Genomic DNA, 16,586 nt, shown 5'->3' with positions numbered 1-16,586 from the left:
ATATGCCTCCGGGGCCTAGCTTACGACACTTGTCTCCGGACTCTGGGGAGTTGTGTCGACCCCAAGTTTTGTTATTTGAATTTTAAACTGTTTTGAAACAAATAATTATCTCAAAATTTTGATTGTATTCATTTTCGGGAAAAGGACCTTGGGAGGGGGAGGGCTAGTTTCTCTCCAGTCACTTTTGACTCTTAAAAAGCACACTAGAAATTTCGATTTACAAATGAATGAGCCCCCTTCGAGGTTTATACGATAATGGCATAAGTTATAACCCTTCCCCAGGCTCTGGCGGGCATGTTGACAATGGATTGTCTGTTATCTGATCGGTGGAATATTTAAAACAAACTGGCTATCTAAAAATTTCCATTGGATTCTTCGGGGGAAAAGATTCTGTGTGTGAGTGTGTGGAGGGAAGGGGGTAGATACCCTCCGTTCATATTTGACTCATAAAAAAGTATCTATAACTTTCAAATTCCAATCAAATGAGCCATCTTTGAAGTTTATATGACCTCCAATTATAGAGAGACCCTATAAGCCCCAAAGGCATAACTTAAAACAATTACGCCTGGGCTCTGGGGGGGGGGGGGTTTGTTTTGACCCTTGAGTTTTTGTTATCTGACGTTTGAACTATTTTAAAAGATGATTTTCTCAAAATTTTTCTCAGATGTATTTGGAGAAGGAAGGGCGTGGGAGGGCTAGTTACCCTTAGATCTATTTTGATTCTTAAAAAGTGCACTAGAACTTTCAATTTCGAATCCAATTTGCCCTCTCTGAAATTTATACAAGTTTCCCTTACATAAGAACCATACTTGCTTCCAGAACATAACTTACAACCCATATCTCTGTTCCCTGGATTGTGTCGACACCGGGGTTTTGTTATCTGACCTTTCAACTATTCTTAACTAAATGGCTACCAAAGAATTTTTAACTTGCATTTGGGGCAAAAAAGGCGTGGGGGGCTAGTTGCTCTCCGATCTCGTTCGACTCTTAGAAAGTGAACTAGAACTTTCTATTTCCAATTAAATGAGCCGTCTCTCATGTCTATACGAGCATCCACCCCATAAGAGCCATATATGCCCGTAAATATGCGGCTTGGTCATAACTTACTCATGCTTTTCTTTTTTGTGTTGTTTGGTATGGACAAACTGGAACGCTTATTTTTTCACGGATTTTTTTTTTTTACTGAATGACCAGGTAATATGAAAGTCACTATTTTCTCAAGGAAAATGTTTTCTTATAAAATTTGTTAATTATTTTAATTTTTCTTTTTTTGTATTTTTTTGCATTTTTGTATTTTATTTTTCTTTTTTTTTAATTTTTCTATTTTAATTTGTTAATTTTTTTCACACTCTTATTTTTTCTCCTTTAAAAATACTTTCCTTAGAACTATCCTACTCAATAATTATTCTTTTATAAACTTTTTCATGATGAATATATCCCTTTCCTTTATGGAAGCTGTTGCAAAAACAAGGGAATGGTGCCCATTAGTGAGCGAACAACACAGAACGTTACTAACATTCAGTTAATGAGAGAAAATAATTGTGAACATAAACTCTATCAACGACACTCAAATTATTCTCATATATTAAGGTTTTAGCTTATGAAGTTACTTTGTGAAAGAAACAGTAATTTTATAAACACTGTCGAAAAGTTTCAATAGCAATTATTTTTTCATTCCTCATCAAAATATTTCCTTTTCTGATTAAAATGCCAGAATTTTCTCTCATAACATCCTTCACAATGTATAAATCTCTTTCTCTTAAAAAAATTTCTCTGGCTTCTGATTCAATGCATAAAATCATCTAGTGAAAGAAATTTTAAAATATTTTGGCGTTGTATTTTTGCAGAAATATGGAAAATTTTCTTTATCTATCAAAATCATAAAAGATAATATGTCCCTTAATATACAGGGACGTAATTTGCTATACGACAGGGGGGCCAACAATCCACCCCCACAGACCCTAGTTCACCTGCTTCCCCGGCCAAAATTTATTGTCTAGTAAGAAAATTTGTAATTAAACAGTTCATGGTAACGAACTGTAGTAAGGAGCGATCCGGCTCAATAGTAAACGAAACTTTAAAAAATAGGATTTTGATGCTAATAGATACATCAAAAGAATTGTATTTTTATGCTGATTTAAAATATATAAGTTTCATCAAATTTTGTCTTACTTATCAAAAGTTATGAGCCTTAGAAAATTTGCCTCGTTTTGGAAAATAGGGGGAAACATCCCCTAAAGTTTATATGACCTCACCTTATAGAGAGACCCTATAAGCCCCAGGGGCATAACTTAAAACAATTACGCCTGGGCTCTGGGGGGTTGTTTTGACCCTTGAGTTTTTGTTATCTGATGTTTGAACTATTTTAAAAAATGGCTTTCTCAAAATTTTTCTCAGATGCATTTGGAGAAGAAAGGGCGTGGGAGGGCTAGTTACCCTTAGATCTATTTTGACTCTTAAAAAGTGCATTAGGACTTTCAATTTCCAATCCAATCAGCCCTCTCTTAAATTTATACGAGTTTCCCTTACATTAGAACCATACTTGCCCCAGGACATAACTTACAACCCATGTCCCCGTTCCCTGGATTGTTGCTCTACGATCGTTGCTCTACGTTGGGGGCTAGTTGCTCTACGATCTCGTTCGAATCTTAGAAAGTGAACTAGAACTTCTATTTCCAATTAAATGAGCCCTCTCTGAAGTTTATACGAGCATCCCTTCCATAAGAGCCATATATGCCCTTATATATGCCCCTTGGTAATAACTTACAATGCCTCCTCCTGTGCCCTGGGGGTTTTTGTCAACTCCGGAGTTTGTTTTTCTGACCTTTGAATCATTTTTAAAAAAATGGCTATCTCGAAACTGTGATCTGATGCATTTGGGGAAAATAGGGCGTAGAGGGGAGGGGACTTGATCCCCTCAAATTACTTTTGTTCTTAAAAAGGTCACTAGGGCTTCCGAATTTCCAATCGAATAATCTCCTTTCGAAGTTTATACGAACATTCCTTCTATATAAAGCGCCTCTGGGTAGAAAAAATAATAAGTAATTATATAACATGGGAGCCGTATGGCCTTTACTACAGGCAAAAATGTACTATTGTCTTTTATTATCCGTCAGTGGACACCGAAAAAACATTATATGTATATTACATGATATTTATGCTGTGGTCAGTGGATGAAAAGTTTCAAGGGTTGAGACATCGCCGAAGCCCTTTGAAATAATTAAGTACTTGAATTTGGAAAAATTGATCTTCAAAATTTATGGTAGAGAAAGGCCCTTGCGAAGAAGCCTCTGTGTGGTCGCCACGTGCTTTAATTATTGAACAAAGTGCGGGAATACCGCGTTATATTTCGTGCATTCAAGGTGACCAAGAGTTATTAGGTAAATCATCGAGAGTCAAGGCTGGAGCCAGGGGACCAATTTTTTTTGTGGAACCCTCCCAACGTCCTTTTTCTCTTAGTTGTGCTTTACCAATGCACGATGGCACTAGTTCTTGGTATTGATTATAAAGAATTGTACTTGTACTTGAACTGGCATTCTTTGCACTTAAGTTTTGGAATTGTATGCTGTAATGTAGGTCCTCTCAAAACATGCTGAGAGGAAAAACAATAAATAATACAAGAAATTAAAAAAATCAAAAATGTTTCAATAATAAATGTAATACAAAAGTAATTTAACTTGTAACATAAACTTAAACACTTCCAAAAGCAACTCATGAAGACCCTTCGAGATCTCCTTGATGTCCGGGAACATTTCGAAAGTCCCACAATTTGATTTACTTAACTACAGTCCAGTCTGTTCTTTAAAACTGTATTTAGGCTTTGTCTCTCCTGAAAATTTATCGAGTATTGTTTTTATGTTCTGATTAATCTAATCGTAGGCGAAGTAGCTGGTGGAGTTTATAAGTATGGATATTGTCTGTCCTTCTTTTATTGAGGTCAGTCTTGAAAGCACGGGCTATTTCTTGTCCATCTAAGGTATTTGAAAGCTGGCTGGCTGAAATTCGTTAGAAAGTGGTATTTTTGCTTTGGTCAGTGATCAAATAGAGGAGAGAAGAAGCCTACCTTTGTTTTCATTAGTAAATAATGAATAATTTCAAACGTGGGTGTTATTTTTTTGATAATTATTAGTCTTTACTGATTAAACTTCGCTTAAGTGTAGAATAAAAGAAATTCTTACAGAGCTAACGAGTGGAGCCTTCTATGACATCGACATTGTCTTTGCTTATTTAAATTTGCACCAAGGCCTTGAAGATGGAGCTAACCAAGTCTTCAAATGATTTTTTTTTATGATGAGCTGCATCAGATATGTCATTACTCCTGCTTTTCTTTTTTGTGTCGTTTGGTATAGACCAACTGGAATACTTATTTTTTCATTGATTTTTTTTTTTACTGAATGGCCAGGTAACATGAAAGTCACTATTTTCTCAAACCATTTTTTTTTACAAAACTTGTTAATTATTTTAACACACACATATTTTTCTCCTTTAAAAATATTTTCCTTAGAACTATCCTACTTGATATCTATTCTCTTATAAACTTTTTCATGATGAATATTTCCCTTTCCTTTATGGAAACTGTTGCAAAAACAAGGGAATGATGCCCATTAGTGAGCGAGCAACACAGAACGTTACTAACATTCAGTTAATGAGAGAAAATAATTGTGAACATAAACTCTATCAACGACACTCAAATTATTCTCAAATATTAAGGTTTTAGCTTATGAAGTTACTTTGTGAAAGAAACAGTAATTTTATAAACACTGTCAAAAAGTTTGAATAGCAATCATTTTTTTTATTCCTTATCAAAATATTTCCTTTTCTGATTAACACGCCAGAATTTTCTCTCATAACATCCTTCATTATGTATAAATCCCATTATTTTAGAAAAACTTGCTGTTAAGAACATGGTTGTAAGTAATTTCTCTAAGAAGGGTAATAGAGAAATTTAGTGTTTAGTTAGATCTCAGTAAAAGTAGTGTCAAAGCGGGCTAAAAGGCTCCATGTGATTGTAAAAATCAGGGTTGCGAGTAAAATCTCTAAAAAAAAAAAAATCGGTGGAATTGGTTGGTAGTGAGATTTAGCAAAAGCAGTGTCAAAGTGGGCAGTATCCACGTGATTGTAAAAGTGAGTAGTTGGATTTCAAAAAAAGTAGTGTCAAATGCGGGCTAAAAGTTTCCTCGTGATTTAAGAGTCTTGGAAAGCAGATTCTTTTTTCTTCTAGGAGCTATAATTCTTAACTTTTTTATAATAAATTCCAATAAACGTAATTTCTAATCACTGCAAACAATTTGGTAAAATAAAAGCCAAGTCAGTCACCCTTACTACACATTGGGGGAGACTGATAATGCTTCCACAGAATCTTATAGATAATCTTCCTTTACCAAATTTGAAAGAAATGTGATGCAAGAACACATTCTTATCTTCCCCCCCCCCCCTGGAACAGTTCTAAAATGGTGTAAATTTGGTATGGTTGCATCTAAAATGCTCACTTAGTAATTTAATCAAAAGTTAAGTGGAGCGTAGCAAAATGAAACCATTATAATGGCTAAGTCCCAGGGTTTCTGACGATTTTACCAATCTAGGGGTTCAGAATCATACATGGGTATTAAAGAATCACTCTTTTGCTAACTTCGCTAAAATCCGTCTGATTTCAATTTCACCTGGAGAGAGGTAATTGAAAGAGAAAAAGGCGATGAGTTTGCATCATGTAACAGGAGCTAATACTCAATTGTGTATTAATATGAAAGTATTTTTTCCATGTCATCTCTTCAACTTTCACATATAAAGACTTATTTTGTTTCTCAGTTGATACTGGGAGATTAATTGGATACACGGAGATCACAATAGTAATGTTGCCTCAAAATACCACGTGCCAAAAAATAATATACTAACAAAATCCTGAGATCTAAAAAAGGACCAGTGATTTTTTTTTCGGAGCCATTTTATCAGTGGGCTCCAATTCTTGAAAATTATAACATTTGCTAATTTTACCAAGCTTGCTCTCACTGCATGTCTCTTGTAGAATTGAGACTAGAAAATTGGGACAAAAAATCAAACTTTATGCTGAAGAGCGAGATGTTGAGGAGGTGAAACCCACTCGTATACGTTAAGTTCATTTTAAGTTACTCCTTACTTTAAGTTGAAAAGCTGGTTTTTTGTTGAATTTCTGATCTTTTGTAAACAAAGCCGTGGAACCCAGCCCGTATCCGCCGCAACGAAAAAGCTCCCCTTCATAGAAAGATACTCTAACAAATTCAATCCCTGCGAAAATTTACCCCGATTAATTACCCTTAACATCTCCACAAGTAAAACTGATCCGACAAAGAAAAAGTAAGACAAATAAAAATATTTTCTTATAAGAATTTTAGAAAATTCTTCCAGATTAAACTTTCCAATGAAAAGCTCTCCCCCCCCCCAAAAAAAAACTTCCCTCCGCATTGAAAGTCATCCCCGTGGAAAATGTCTCCCTCCCCCACCAAAACATGTGTGCATACTTCCCAATAGCAAATACTATACGTAACCAATGGGCTAATTTCATAACTTAAAAACCTTTCTTCCGTTGCTGTGGTTGGTCATGTTATCTTCAAAGGCATAGTTGGCCAGGCATTCTGGCCAACTATGTTGGCCAGAATGGCCATATCAACATTTTTATTGATGGCAATATTGGGAAAACAGAGATGTTAGAGGAGGGGCTACCCGCTCTCCAATCTATTTAGTCGCTTTAAAAGGGCACTTGAATTTTTAATTTCCTTTCAAATTAACCCTCTCCCGATATTATAGGGTCACTGATTCGATACGATCATCCCTAGGAAAAAACAGATTAACACGTATCTGTGATTTCGCTTCTGGCAAAAAAAACTACAAATTTCCACACTTTCGCACATGGGAGCTTGAAACTTCTTCAGAGGGGTTCTCGGATATGCTGAATTTTATGTCGTAAACTTCATGAAGATCTCTTGTCTTCTAGGGAGCGTTTCCTCCTTTTTTTAACATCACACAAATTTTGCAAGTCTAGTAGCCCTTGATGGGTAACACTGAACTTAATTAATCTAATACATTTGGAATCAGCATATTTCCGCAGATGGAAGCTTGAACCCTCGTCAGTGGGGTTCTTGGACACACTGAATCAGATGTCGTAATTTTCATTAGGATTTCTTGACTTCTAAAGAGCGTATCCCCCTTTTTTAAAAATCAGGCAAATTTTGTCAGGCTAGTAGCCTTTGATGGGTAACACTGGGCTTAATGAATCTTATACATTTGGCATCAGCATTATAAGTCAATTCTTTGAATATAGCTATTAATATCAAAAGAATCGGCTAAAATATAGTCCATTTTAGGTTTTGGGCACTATAGAGCTGCATTGCTCCTTACTTACAGTTCATTACCGCGAATTGATTGATGATATGCTTTCCTAAAATGAACAATAAGACTTTATGTATCACTTCAAATAAATTTACACTGGCTAAAAGACGTCTCGGACTATTAGTTGGAAGTAATTATGGTTCATTGCTTCTAACTTATTCCAGCAATTTCCCATTTATTCCCCCTTATTTCCAACTTATTCCAACAATTGTTCCAACTTATTTCAGCAATTATGGCTAATTGCTTCCAACTTATTAAAAAAGTTCCCATTTATCCCAACTTATTTCCAACTTATTCCAACAGTTATTCCAACTAATTTCCAACAATTATCGTTAATTGCTTCCAACTTATTCCAACAATTTTCCATTTATCCCAACTTATTTCCAACTTATTCCAACAATTATTCCAACTAATCTCCAACAATTATAATTAATTGCTTCCAACATATTCCAACAATTTTCCATTTTTCCCAACTTATTTCCAACTTATTCCAACAATTATTCCAACTAATTTCTAACAATTATGGTTAATTACTTCCAACTTATTCCAACAATTTCCCATTTATTCCGGCTTATTCCAACAATTATTCTAACTTATTTCCAATAATTATCGTTGATTGCTTCCAACTTATTCCAACAATTTCCGATTTATTCCAGCTTATTTCCTACTTATTCCAACAATTATTCCAACTTATTTCAAACAACTATAGGTTATTGCCTCCAATTCATTCCAACAGTTTCTCACTTATTCCACCTTATTTTCAACTTTTTCCAACAATTATTCCAACTTATTTCCAACAATTATGGTTAATTGCTTATAAGTTGTTCCTGGAATTTGCCATTTATTCCAACTTATTTCCAACTTATTCAAAAAGTTATTCTAAATTATTTCCAATAATTATGGTTAATTGCTTCCATAGTTATGGTTAATTATGGTGAATCACCGATCAGTTATGGCCAGGCATCGAAGATACATGGCCCACCAGGACGTTCTTTAAATAAGATCTACCTATCTATCTATCTATTGTTGAAACTGACGAAACTAAAAAAATCATAATTCCAGAAGAAATTGGTTGGCATTTTGTTGACTGTCTTCAAAATTTGAATTCAAAACAAAAAATTCGAAAAACAAAGTAACTCATTTTTCTTATGCTTTTGTTTGGTATTTTAATATTATTTTTTCTATGTAACTTCTAGAAAAGTTCATTTCATTGATAAATAAAGTTTGGTAACTGTAGATATTCTAGTTCCATAATGAAAGAAAGGTCGAGGCAGTTTGGACACGTTTTACTAGCGAAAGATGACCAATTGCTCAAAATTGCTCTTTCAGGCCATTCTCCTAAGGCCAAACATAATGCAGTTCACCTCCAAATTGAAGGTGAAGATGTCATTAAGAATGATTTAAAGGAAATCGGAGCTTCATACTAGGGGTTGAAGAGTGAAGCTTTGAAAAGATATGGTTGAAGAAGGGACGCACTTAGCTGTATTGGCTTTAGATGGCTTTGCAGTAAATTTTAGCAGTAGTGGTGGTAATTGTTAACATAGGAAGTGTACAATTATTAATGCTGTTAAGTGCAGTTGAAGTTGCGCAGATGCAGTTGCATGAGTGCAGTTGCAAGCCATTTTATCCAAGAAGTTTTGAGGAAAATCCCAAAGGTTCTCAGTTAAAGTTTAATCTGGCATGCAGACTTTAGATCTGATATCTCTGCATTTATTATTTCATTTGTAATGGATTCACCTTAAAAATACTGTTTTATTTTTTTGAATTTGAACCTAAATGTGTCAATATTGATATTAAAAAGTCTGCTAAAACATCAACTTAATAGAAATGATTTCCAGGCCGCTGCTTAAACAAGAAGAAATTATTAACTAGTGATTGAACAGCCAATATGCTTACTAACATTAGCGGGAGAAAATAATTATGAGCCCCAACGATTTCAACGGCATCTAGGTTTGCCTCCATATTCTTAAATAGGTTAGATAGTTGCTTGTCATCCCAGTTGAATCTTTGACCACTTATGACAGACCTAGAAGAGAAAGAATAATTGCGGCACCAGTGGAAAATGAAACAAAAATATATGACTTCCTAATCCTTTAAATAGGCCCTTTTGACATGTTATCGATCTATAAAAAAATTGGTGGGATCGGATAATATTTGCCACTTGTTCAATGCATCTAAAATCCTTTTTTTAATCATATATTTAGGGTCAAAATATGAGAGGAGTTCAATTGAGGCAAATTTGGCAAGTCAGGCGGTCGAATTCACTAATAGGCTTCGAAGTCTGGAATATAGAGTGCCACAAAGAGAATATGAAAAAGCTTATTGCCCCAGAGCTTGTGAGTAGAAGAACAAGCAATTGCTGAATCCATCGAGGATTTCTTGAAAATCTTCAATAAAATAGTAGCCTGCCTCTCTCCATTTTATGTTTTTTATATAAGTGTTAAATTACTGTATGATTAACACAGAAACATACATTCAGAGGGGGGTCAATTTTAGAATTCGCTTAACTCCCATAATTGAAGACTAAAGCCCTTTGGGCACAAACCTATTTTTCTGATTATTACCCTGCACCCCCTTCTTCTGCCTTTCCCCGTCTTCTGAAAAAGCATCAGCAGGTGTACAGAATTAGAGATGCAACTAGCTAAACAGCATATTAGTGCCATTTTTTTACTAGCAACAGCTGAGACCCTAGAAATTATGAGACGAGAGCTTCCGTTCTGGAGTAATTTTTGAACGGTTTCTAGGCAAGAACGAATCTCCAGCTTTTTGATTAGAGGCGGCGAGAGCGGTTCATTTCCGGATAGTCACGTGGCATGACATATACAATAATTCTTTCTCTACATTTTTTGGGGGAGGCAATTGACCCCCTCCCCTGCCCCTAATTAGCCCTGATTCTAGGTCAACAAAACCCATTGGCTACACTAAGTGGGTGAGAATAATAGTAAAGTTTCAATTTCAATTACGTAGGTATTCTTGGATCTGCCGGATAAAAGATGTTACTGCTACTGTACCGCTCAGAAATCAATGAATTTTTAGATGTTTTGATCATTTAGGATGCAAGAGTAGCTTTGAAAACTAGTATTCAGAATGTCAAGTTGCTTAGACTTAAAATAAATGAAGGTGATAAGGTGCTTGGCTATTCTAATTTAACATCTTCAGTGCATCTAATAATTTTAATAACAATAATACTTCCAACTTATCTTCTCGCTACTCAACATTACCTCTTCACTTCACCAGAGACGATTAAGGAAATAGCAACCCCCCCCCCCCGAAATTAAGGAAATTTTTACTGTAGGATCGACACTCTTATAGATTTTGACTAATACGAAATATGCCAGATATCTTATCGTAAAGAGAATACAAAAATTAATGATTTAATAGTTTTAGAAAATGAGATTTAAAGCGAAACTGTCTTAAAAACTAACTCTATTCATTATGGGTTTTAATCCAACGAATATAGACAATGCATGCACAACAAGTAGGTATTGTGTGGTAATCTGCATAAGAAAATTTTTGTTTTATGAAAAGGCAGTTACAAACAATGGTAGGCTGCCGCCAAGCAAGCCACGTGCTATTTATTATCAACAATTATAGACTTCTTAAAAAAGAAACAGTTAGTTGATAGCAGACATTTTTTGGTTGATACAAACCTTAGGTGAAGTAGGAATCAATTTACACACTTAACGGTCAAGGTTACGATGGATCTTCTTCTATGAGCCGCAAGTTTCAAGGTTATGCTGCAATAGTCCGTGAACGTTTGAAGAAGCAACAAAAAAGCTAAAAAAAAATATTCAAGAGGTTTAGAAGATGCTTGCGGTATGTATTTATTTTATGGTTGTACGAAGCTCATTTTGCTTTGCTTTATCAGGTGATTTTTGGGCTGGATTAGTGCCTGATATTTTTCACTATATATAGTTTCCCAAGTCCTGAAACAAGTAAGGAGCCGGAACAATATACCTCATACCGTCTAATTTTTATCACCCGGATATTGTGTAAATTAATGGAGCTGCTTACAATTAAAGATGTAAATAGTTCGTGTTCCAGCTCCGGTTCTGGATTTAAAGCAGGCCTAAGTAGAGATTATGTACATTGTCTCCTTGTACACCCTCTGAGTGATGGTAATGATAAGGATGAAAAGCTTATATTGGCTGCACATGATGTTAGGAGAGATTTTGATCCTAGTGTACTCGTGCACCTCCTTTTTAGTGCTCGTCAGCATCTTCTGTCTAAGACTATTGGAGTAAGGCTTATAGATTTATACATCTGTTACCATAAGTTAAAAGTAGTCATAAGTATTCTCAGATTATCTACTCCAACTACTAGGCCTGTAGTATTGATACCTGTAAATAAAGTTATCTTACGTTCTCAACAGCATCTGTTCGGCTCGGTACATAAGTCTGTATCGCATCTAGTAGAATTATTTATCTGGGCGTTCCGATTGCTTCAAATCTCAAAATGACTCATTTGGCTCTTGAGCCTCTTCAAATCTCAATATGACTCATTGGACCCTTGAGCTTTTTCAAATCTCAAAATGACTCATTGGCTATGGAACCTCTTCGAATCTCAAAATTACCATTTGGCGCTTGAGCCTCTTTGAGCCTGTCCAATAATCAAAATGACTCATTTGGCTCTTCGGCCTCTTCAAATCTCAAAATGGCTTTTTTGGCTCTTGAGCCTCTTCACATCTCAAAATGACTCATTTAGCTCTTCAGTCTCTTCAAATCTCAAAATGACCCATTCGGTTTTGACCCTTTTGAAATCTCGAAATGACTCATTTGGCTATTGAACCTCTTCAAATCTCAAAATTACTCGTTTAACTCTTGAGCCTCTCCAAACCTCAAAGTGACTCATTTGGCTCTTCTTCACCTTTTTTCTGAAAGGCCTACCCGTACCTACGAACTCCTTGTTGGCAGTAAACTTATCCCTAACCCTTGTTACTTACTAGTGCTTACAGTATATTCGTTATCCTGCAAATTCTGTAGTTATCTCCCTTATGGCACATCCAATCGGAAGGGGATATAAAAGCCCTCCGTTTTCATTATTAAAAGCATTCTTAAACCTTCTTTACCTCCAACCTTGGACCAGAAATTCAAGAGAAACACCAAATTATGGATTTACAGGCCCCTTGCTGCTGTTATTGAAAGAGAGAATAAATTTAAAAGTTGATTTGGTCCGAACAATGGTTTTCACGTCTTATTTTATTAAAGCATATTCCATCTGTTTTGTTTCAGCTGATGAAAAATTTTCTTATTTGTTGTTGTGCATACTGTATCCAAATTCATTATATTTGTCTGTTTTCTTCTTTTTTCTTTTTTTATTACTACTTTGTTTACTGATATTTAAAAAGTGAAAACAATTTCGTTTATTCAACTAAATGTATAAATCTTTATTTGATTAAAATATGGTTGTTCCATTGCAACTGAACCACAATGTAACTGAACCCCAATCAAGTGAACCACTGTAACTGAACCACTGTACAACTGAACCACTGTGAAGCTGAACCACTGTGCAGCTGAACCACCGTGCTTCTGAACCATCGTGCAACTGAATCCCCATGCAACTGAGTCCCTGTGTAACTGAATTATCGTGTAACTAAGCCCTTGTGCAAGTGAACCCCTATTAATTGAGTCCTCGTGCAGCTCAATACCCCTGCAACTCAACCCCATTTAAATAAATCCCCGTGTAACTGAGCCCCAATGCAACTGAACCACCGTGAAACTGAACCACCATGCAACTGAACCATCGTGCAACTGAACCACCATGCAACTGAACCATCGTGCAACTGAACCACTGTGCAACTGAACCACCGTGTAACTGAACCACCGCGCAACTGAATCCTCGTGTAGCTAAACTCTCATGCAACTAGACCATCGAACTTATATTGGGCAAAACCCCAGTTAGAATCTTTGCTTGTTCACCTTTGTTGAAACTGTTTGCTTTTAAAGTCATGGTATAAATGACTGTTAAGATGATTATAAAAAAGCTGCGTCTTGGTGTCACAAAAACAAAGAAAATCGCATGTCACAAACTCTTAAAGCCAGATATATTTCTCCTTTTTTATGTCTGTTAATGGGGGTTCCCTTCGCCCTGTCACTGTCTATGGGTTTAGGCGTTTGTCTCTCCACCTTTCCAACTGAAAACCCTCAGATGGAAAATGCTCCTTCGCGGAAAATATGGTTTTCCAAATTCAAACATTTTTTATGAGTTGTGGTATTTTCTAGTTTAGTTGAGAAGTGCGAAGGAAAGTGAAAAATAGGAACTTATGAGTAACTCTTACCCCTCCCCCCCCCCTCCGTACGAAAAGTTTCTTCTCATAAAAAATCTTCCGGACCTCCCTCCCTCCTTCAGAAACACCCAAATGCATCTGATGCATCCCCAAATGCATTTGATCAAAATAAAAAATAATCTGATCAAAATGTTAACTTATAGAGTGTTTTTTTTTTATAAAAAAAAGAGCGCATGTTGATCCTTTAAATTACAAAAAATAACGAAGTATTAAGGTCAAACATTAGGGAAATGTCAATAAGAATGCCAAGGACAATCAAAAACATTTTTTCTTTATTGGTCGAGAAAGCGAGCAATATCCAGAATGGCTAATGGTGTCAGCTGTCACATCGTATGGAAAATGTTTAGGAGCATCTTCAACTAAACCAAAAGGTATTATGCGCATCCACTTTTACAAAAAGACGTATCTGTGATGTGCCGAGCAGCACACATCTGAGGGTATCAACCTGAGTGTATGAAGTTTAAACTTTCAGGCCATGTTGAAGGAATGTTGAAAAAAGTCTGGACAGAGGCGCCATTTGGACCAAATCTTGGGGTGGACATGAACTCCATCTTGCCCCCTCCCCCCCGACTCACTTCGTGTCGCGTAATCATCTAGGAAATGGGCATTTGACAGAACTCGAGAATTTGATTATGTATCTTACCTACTTTCAAAGTTTACAATGATTAATAGCAAATAGCGTAATTACCCCAAGGGTCGTCAAGTAATTACGCTCTTTGGTTAATAGGCGTGCAGTAAATTCAAATCAATTGGACAGAAAGGATTATGTTGGACATAATGGATTATTATGGCCGGCAAAGGGCCCTTTTGTGGTGGAAGCTTGGGCCCCCTGGAAAATCTGGGGTGGGCATTTGCCCACCCCTGACCCCCCCCAAATGGTGCCTCTGAGTCTGGAGTGCACCCAGTCTCCTTCCCATGTCCTTTTTAAGCTGCGATACCTTCAAAGACATCTGACCAAAATTTGTTATCTAGATTCACACAGGTCAAATGTTTTCAAGACATATGTTTATTAATTAACGCCCAGAAAAGTTTGATCATCCGAAAAAAGAGAAATAAATCTGCTTTAATGGTTTGTGACATCGGTCTTCTTTTTTTGCAAAAATGAAACAAATTTTTTTTTTACAATTTGTGATCTCTGGAAACCTTCATCTTTCAACATATTGTTTGAATTTAGTAAATATACCTTTCACGTATGATTAGCCTCATTATATGTATTTAAATGATACTTAAAACAAAACGATTTCGGAATTATTCTATGTACCAATTTTCTAAATACTTTTGTTGCGTAATCATATTGGCATAGTTTTTTTTTGCTATATTCCAAAATAAAAATGGGATCGGTCTTTAGCCACTCGTAAGCAAGACGTAAATAATTTCTTTGACTGCGCTGCTTTTCTGTTTACAAAAAAATAAACGAGAATAGCCCAGTGCCACTAAGATGTGTCATTGAAGTTTATATATTATTCCTTAGCTTATAGAGCAATATTACATCAGAATAATAATAATGATGTTTAAGCTCACTCTTCGCTATGGATTAAGGGTTATTATGCTTAAGAGCCATTGTTATTATGCTGAATCGTCGTACTGGCCTAAAAAAGTACTTAGTTGTATGGCAAAAAAAATTCCCGTTTCATGTGTAAACTCTGCTGTTTCATACCCATAGAACTGATCTGTAATTACCAATTTAACGAAATGTCACCAAGAACAATTAATTTATGGTGCTTAATTTTTTGATTAGTTTATTAGCTACCAATTAAGAGAATACAATTCATTAGCTACTAATAAATTTAATACGATTAATAAAAACATGCTTCTAAATTGTGTTCTGATGTCCACCATCGAGATTTTATGACGAGATTTTAAAATCAACGACGTGTTGAGAAAACCATTATTGGTGGACTGCCCAATACTTCGTTCCCTTTTATCTTTTTCTTTAGATTGCAACAACAAGGGCTTGACAATAAATTGATAATAAAACAATGACGTACGAAAAAAAGTGAATAATAGAGAGAAATAATTAAGAAAAAGGGGGATTATTTATAACCAGTGATAGGTAGGTGACTGTATATACAGTGTCCTCTTGGGAAGTATATAATACTAAAAAAATTACCAAATTATATTGTAAGTAACCGTGGCAAGATAGGTATTGATAGAAGTCGGTTCCCCTGTTCCTTTTGATAGCTTTTCCAAGAATATTTGAACTTCATCATGGATTCTGGACTCTACTTCGGGTTTCGTTAGTCCAAACTTTCTAAATTCCTGCACCACGAACATCCTGTGTTCTTTCCATGATGGTCCATCGTTAAATGGTATGCCTAAAACCAAAAATAAAATAGGCATGAAAAATCTGCCAAAGAGTGCAGGAAACTTACAAGTAATGTAACTGGTCTTTGTGTAAAAAAACACCAGCACCACCTAGAATATGGTGAGTTGGTGACTATTTTGGCCTACACTAAACATATGCATACTTGTCATTTCAGATACTTTAAAATATAAGAAAGGCTAAAGAAAGGAAAATTTTGTCACCAATAAACCTACCAGCACAAAAGTAAACTAGTATACTTGACGTGCCAATATTATCTCAAGGCAACAAAAGCATACTTTTTGCAGACTGAACTTTGAGATAAAATGAATTCTTAAAAACAAAACAAATACATATTAATCATCCCTTACTGAGGTTTCACCCTTATTCTTAAAACACTGGTGCTGGGGCCCCTGACTCTGATTATCAGATGACTGTCTGTTTTTTGGGAGGTGGAGAGGGAAGGACATAAAACCTACAGCCCAATAAGCGTCATGTTTTCTTTTTTTTGTAACAAATACAACTGTAAATTTAGAGGCTTATATATATATATATATATATATATATATATATATATATATATATATATATATATATATTTGTGACTTGCCAAAGGTACTACGATTACTAATGCTA

At 35.5% G+C, this 16,586-nt stretch overlaps 1 protein-coding gene across 3 annotated transcripts in view; it reads right to left on the bottom strand.

The window, feature by feature from the left end:
- Positions 1–16,586, bottom strand: part of LOC136036977 (cytochrome P450 2U1-like) — a 110,806-nt gene that overhangs the window by 66,905 nt on the left and 27,315 nt on the right. For all 3 annotated transcript variants that reach the window (XM_065719378.1, XM_065719375.1, XM_065719376.1), the window contains exons 2-3: positions 15,759–15,963; positions 9,263–9,388 (exon numbers count right to left, since the gene is read on the bottom strand). In XM_065719378.1, the coding sequence (XP_065575450.1) occupies positions 9,263–9,388; positions 15,759–15,963 (331 nt within the window). The remainder of the gene's footprint in view (positions 1–9,262; positions 9,389–15,758; positions 15,964–16,586) is intronic.

Source organism: Artemia franciscana, chromosome 16 (assembly GCF_032884065.1).
Source record: "Artemia franciscana chromosome 16, ASM3288406v1, whole genome shotgun sequence".
Classification (NCBI taxonomy): Eukaryota; Metazoa; Arthropoda; class Branchiopoda; order Anostraca; family Artemiidae; genus Artemia; species Artemia franciscana.
The sequence above is the reverse complement of the archived record's forward strand: the minus strand, read 5'-3'. Positions and strand labels throughout refer to the sequence as shown.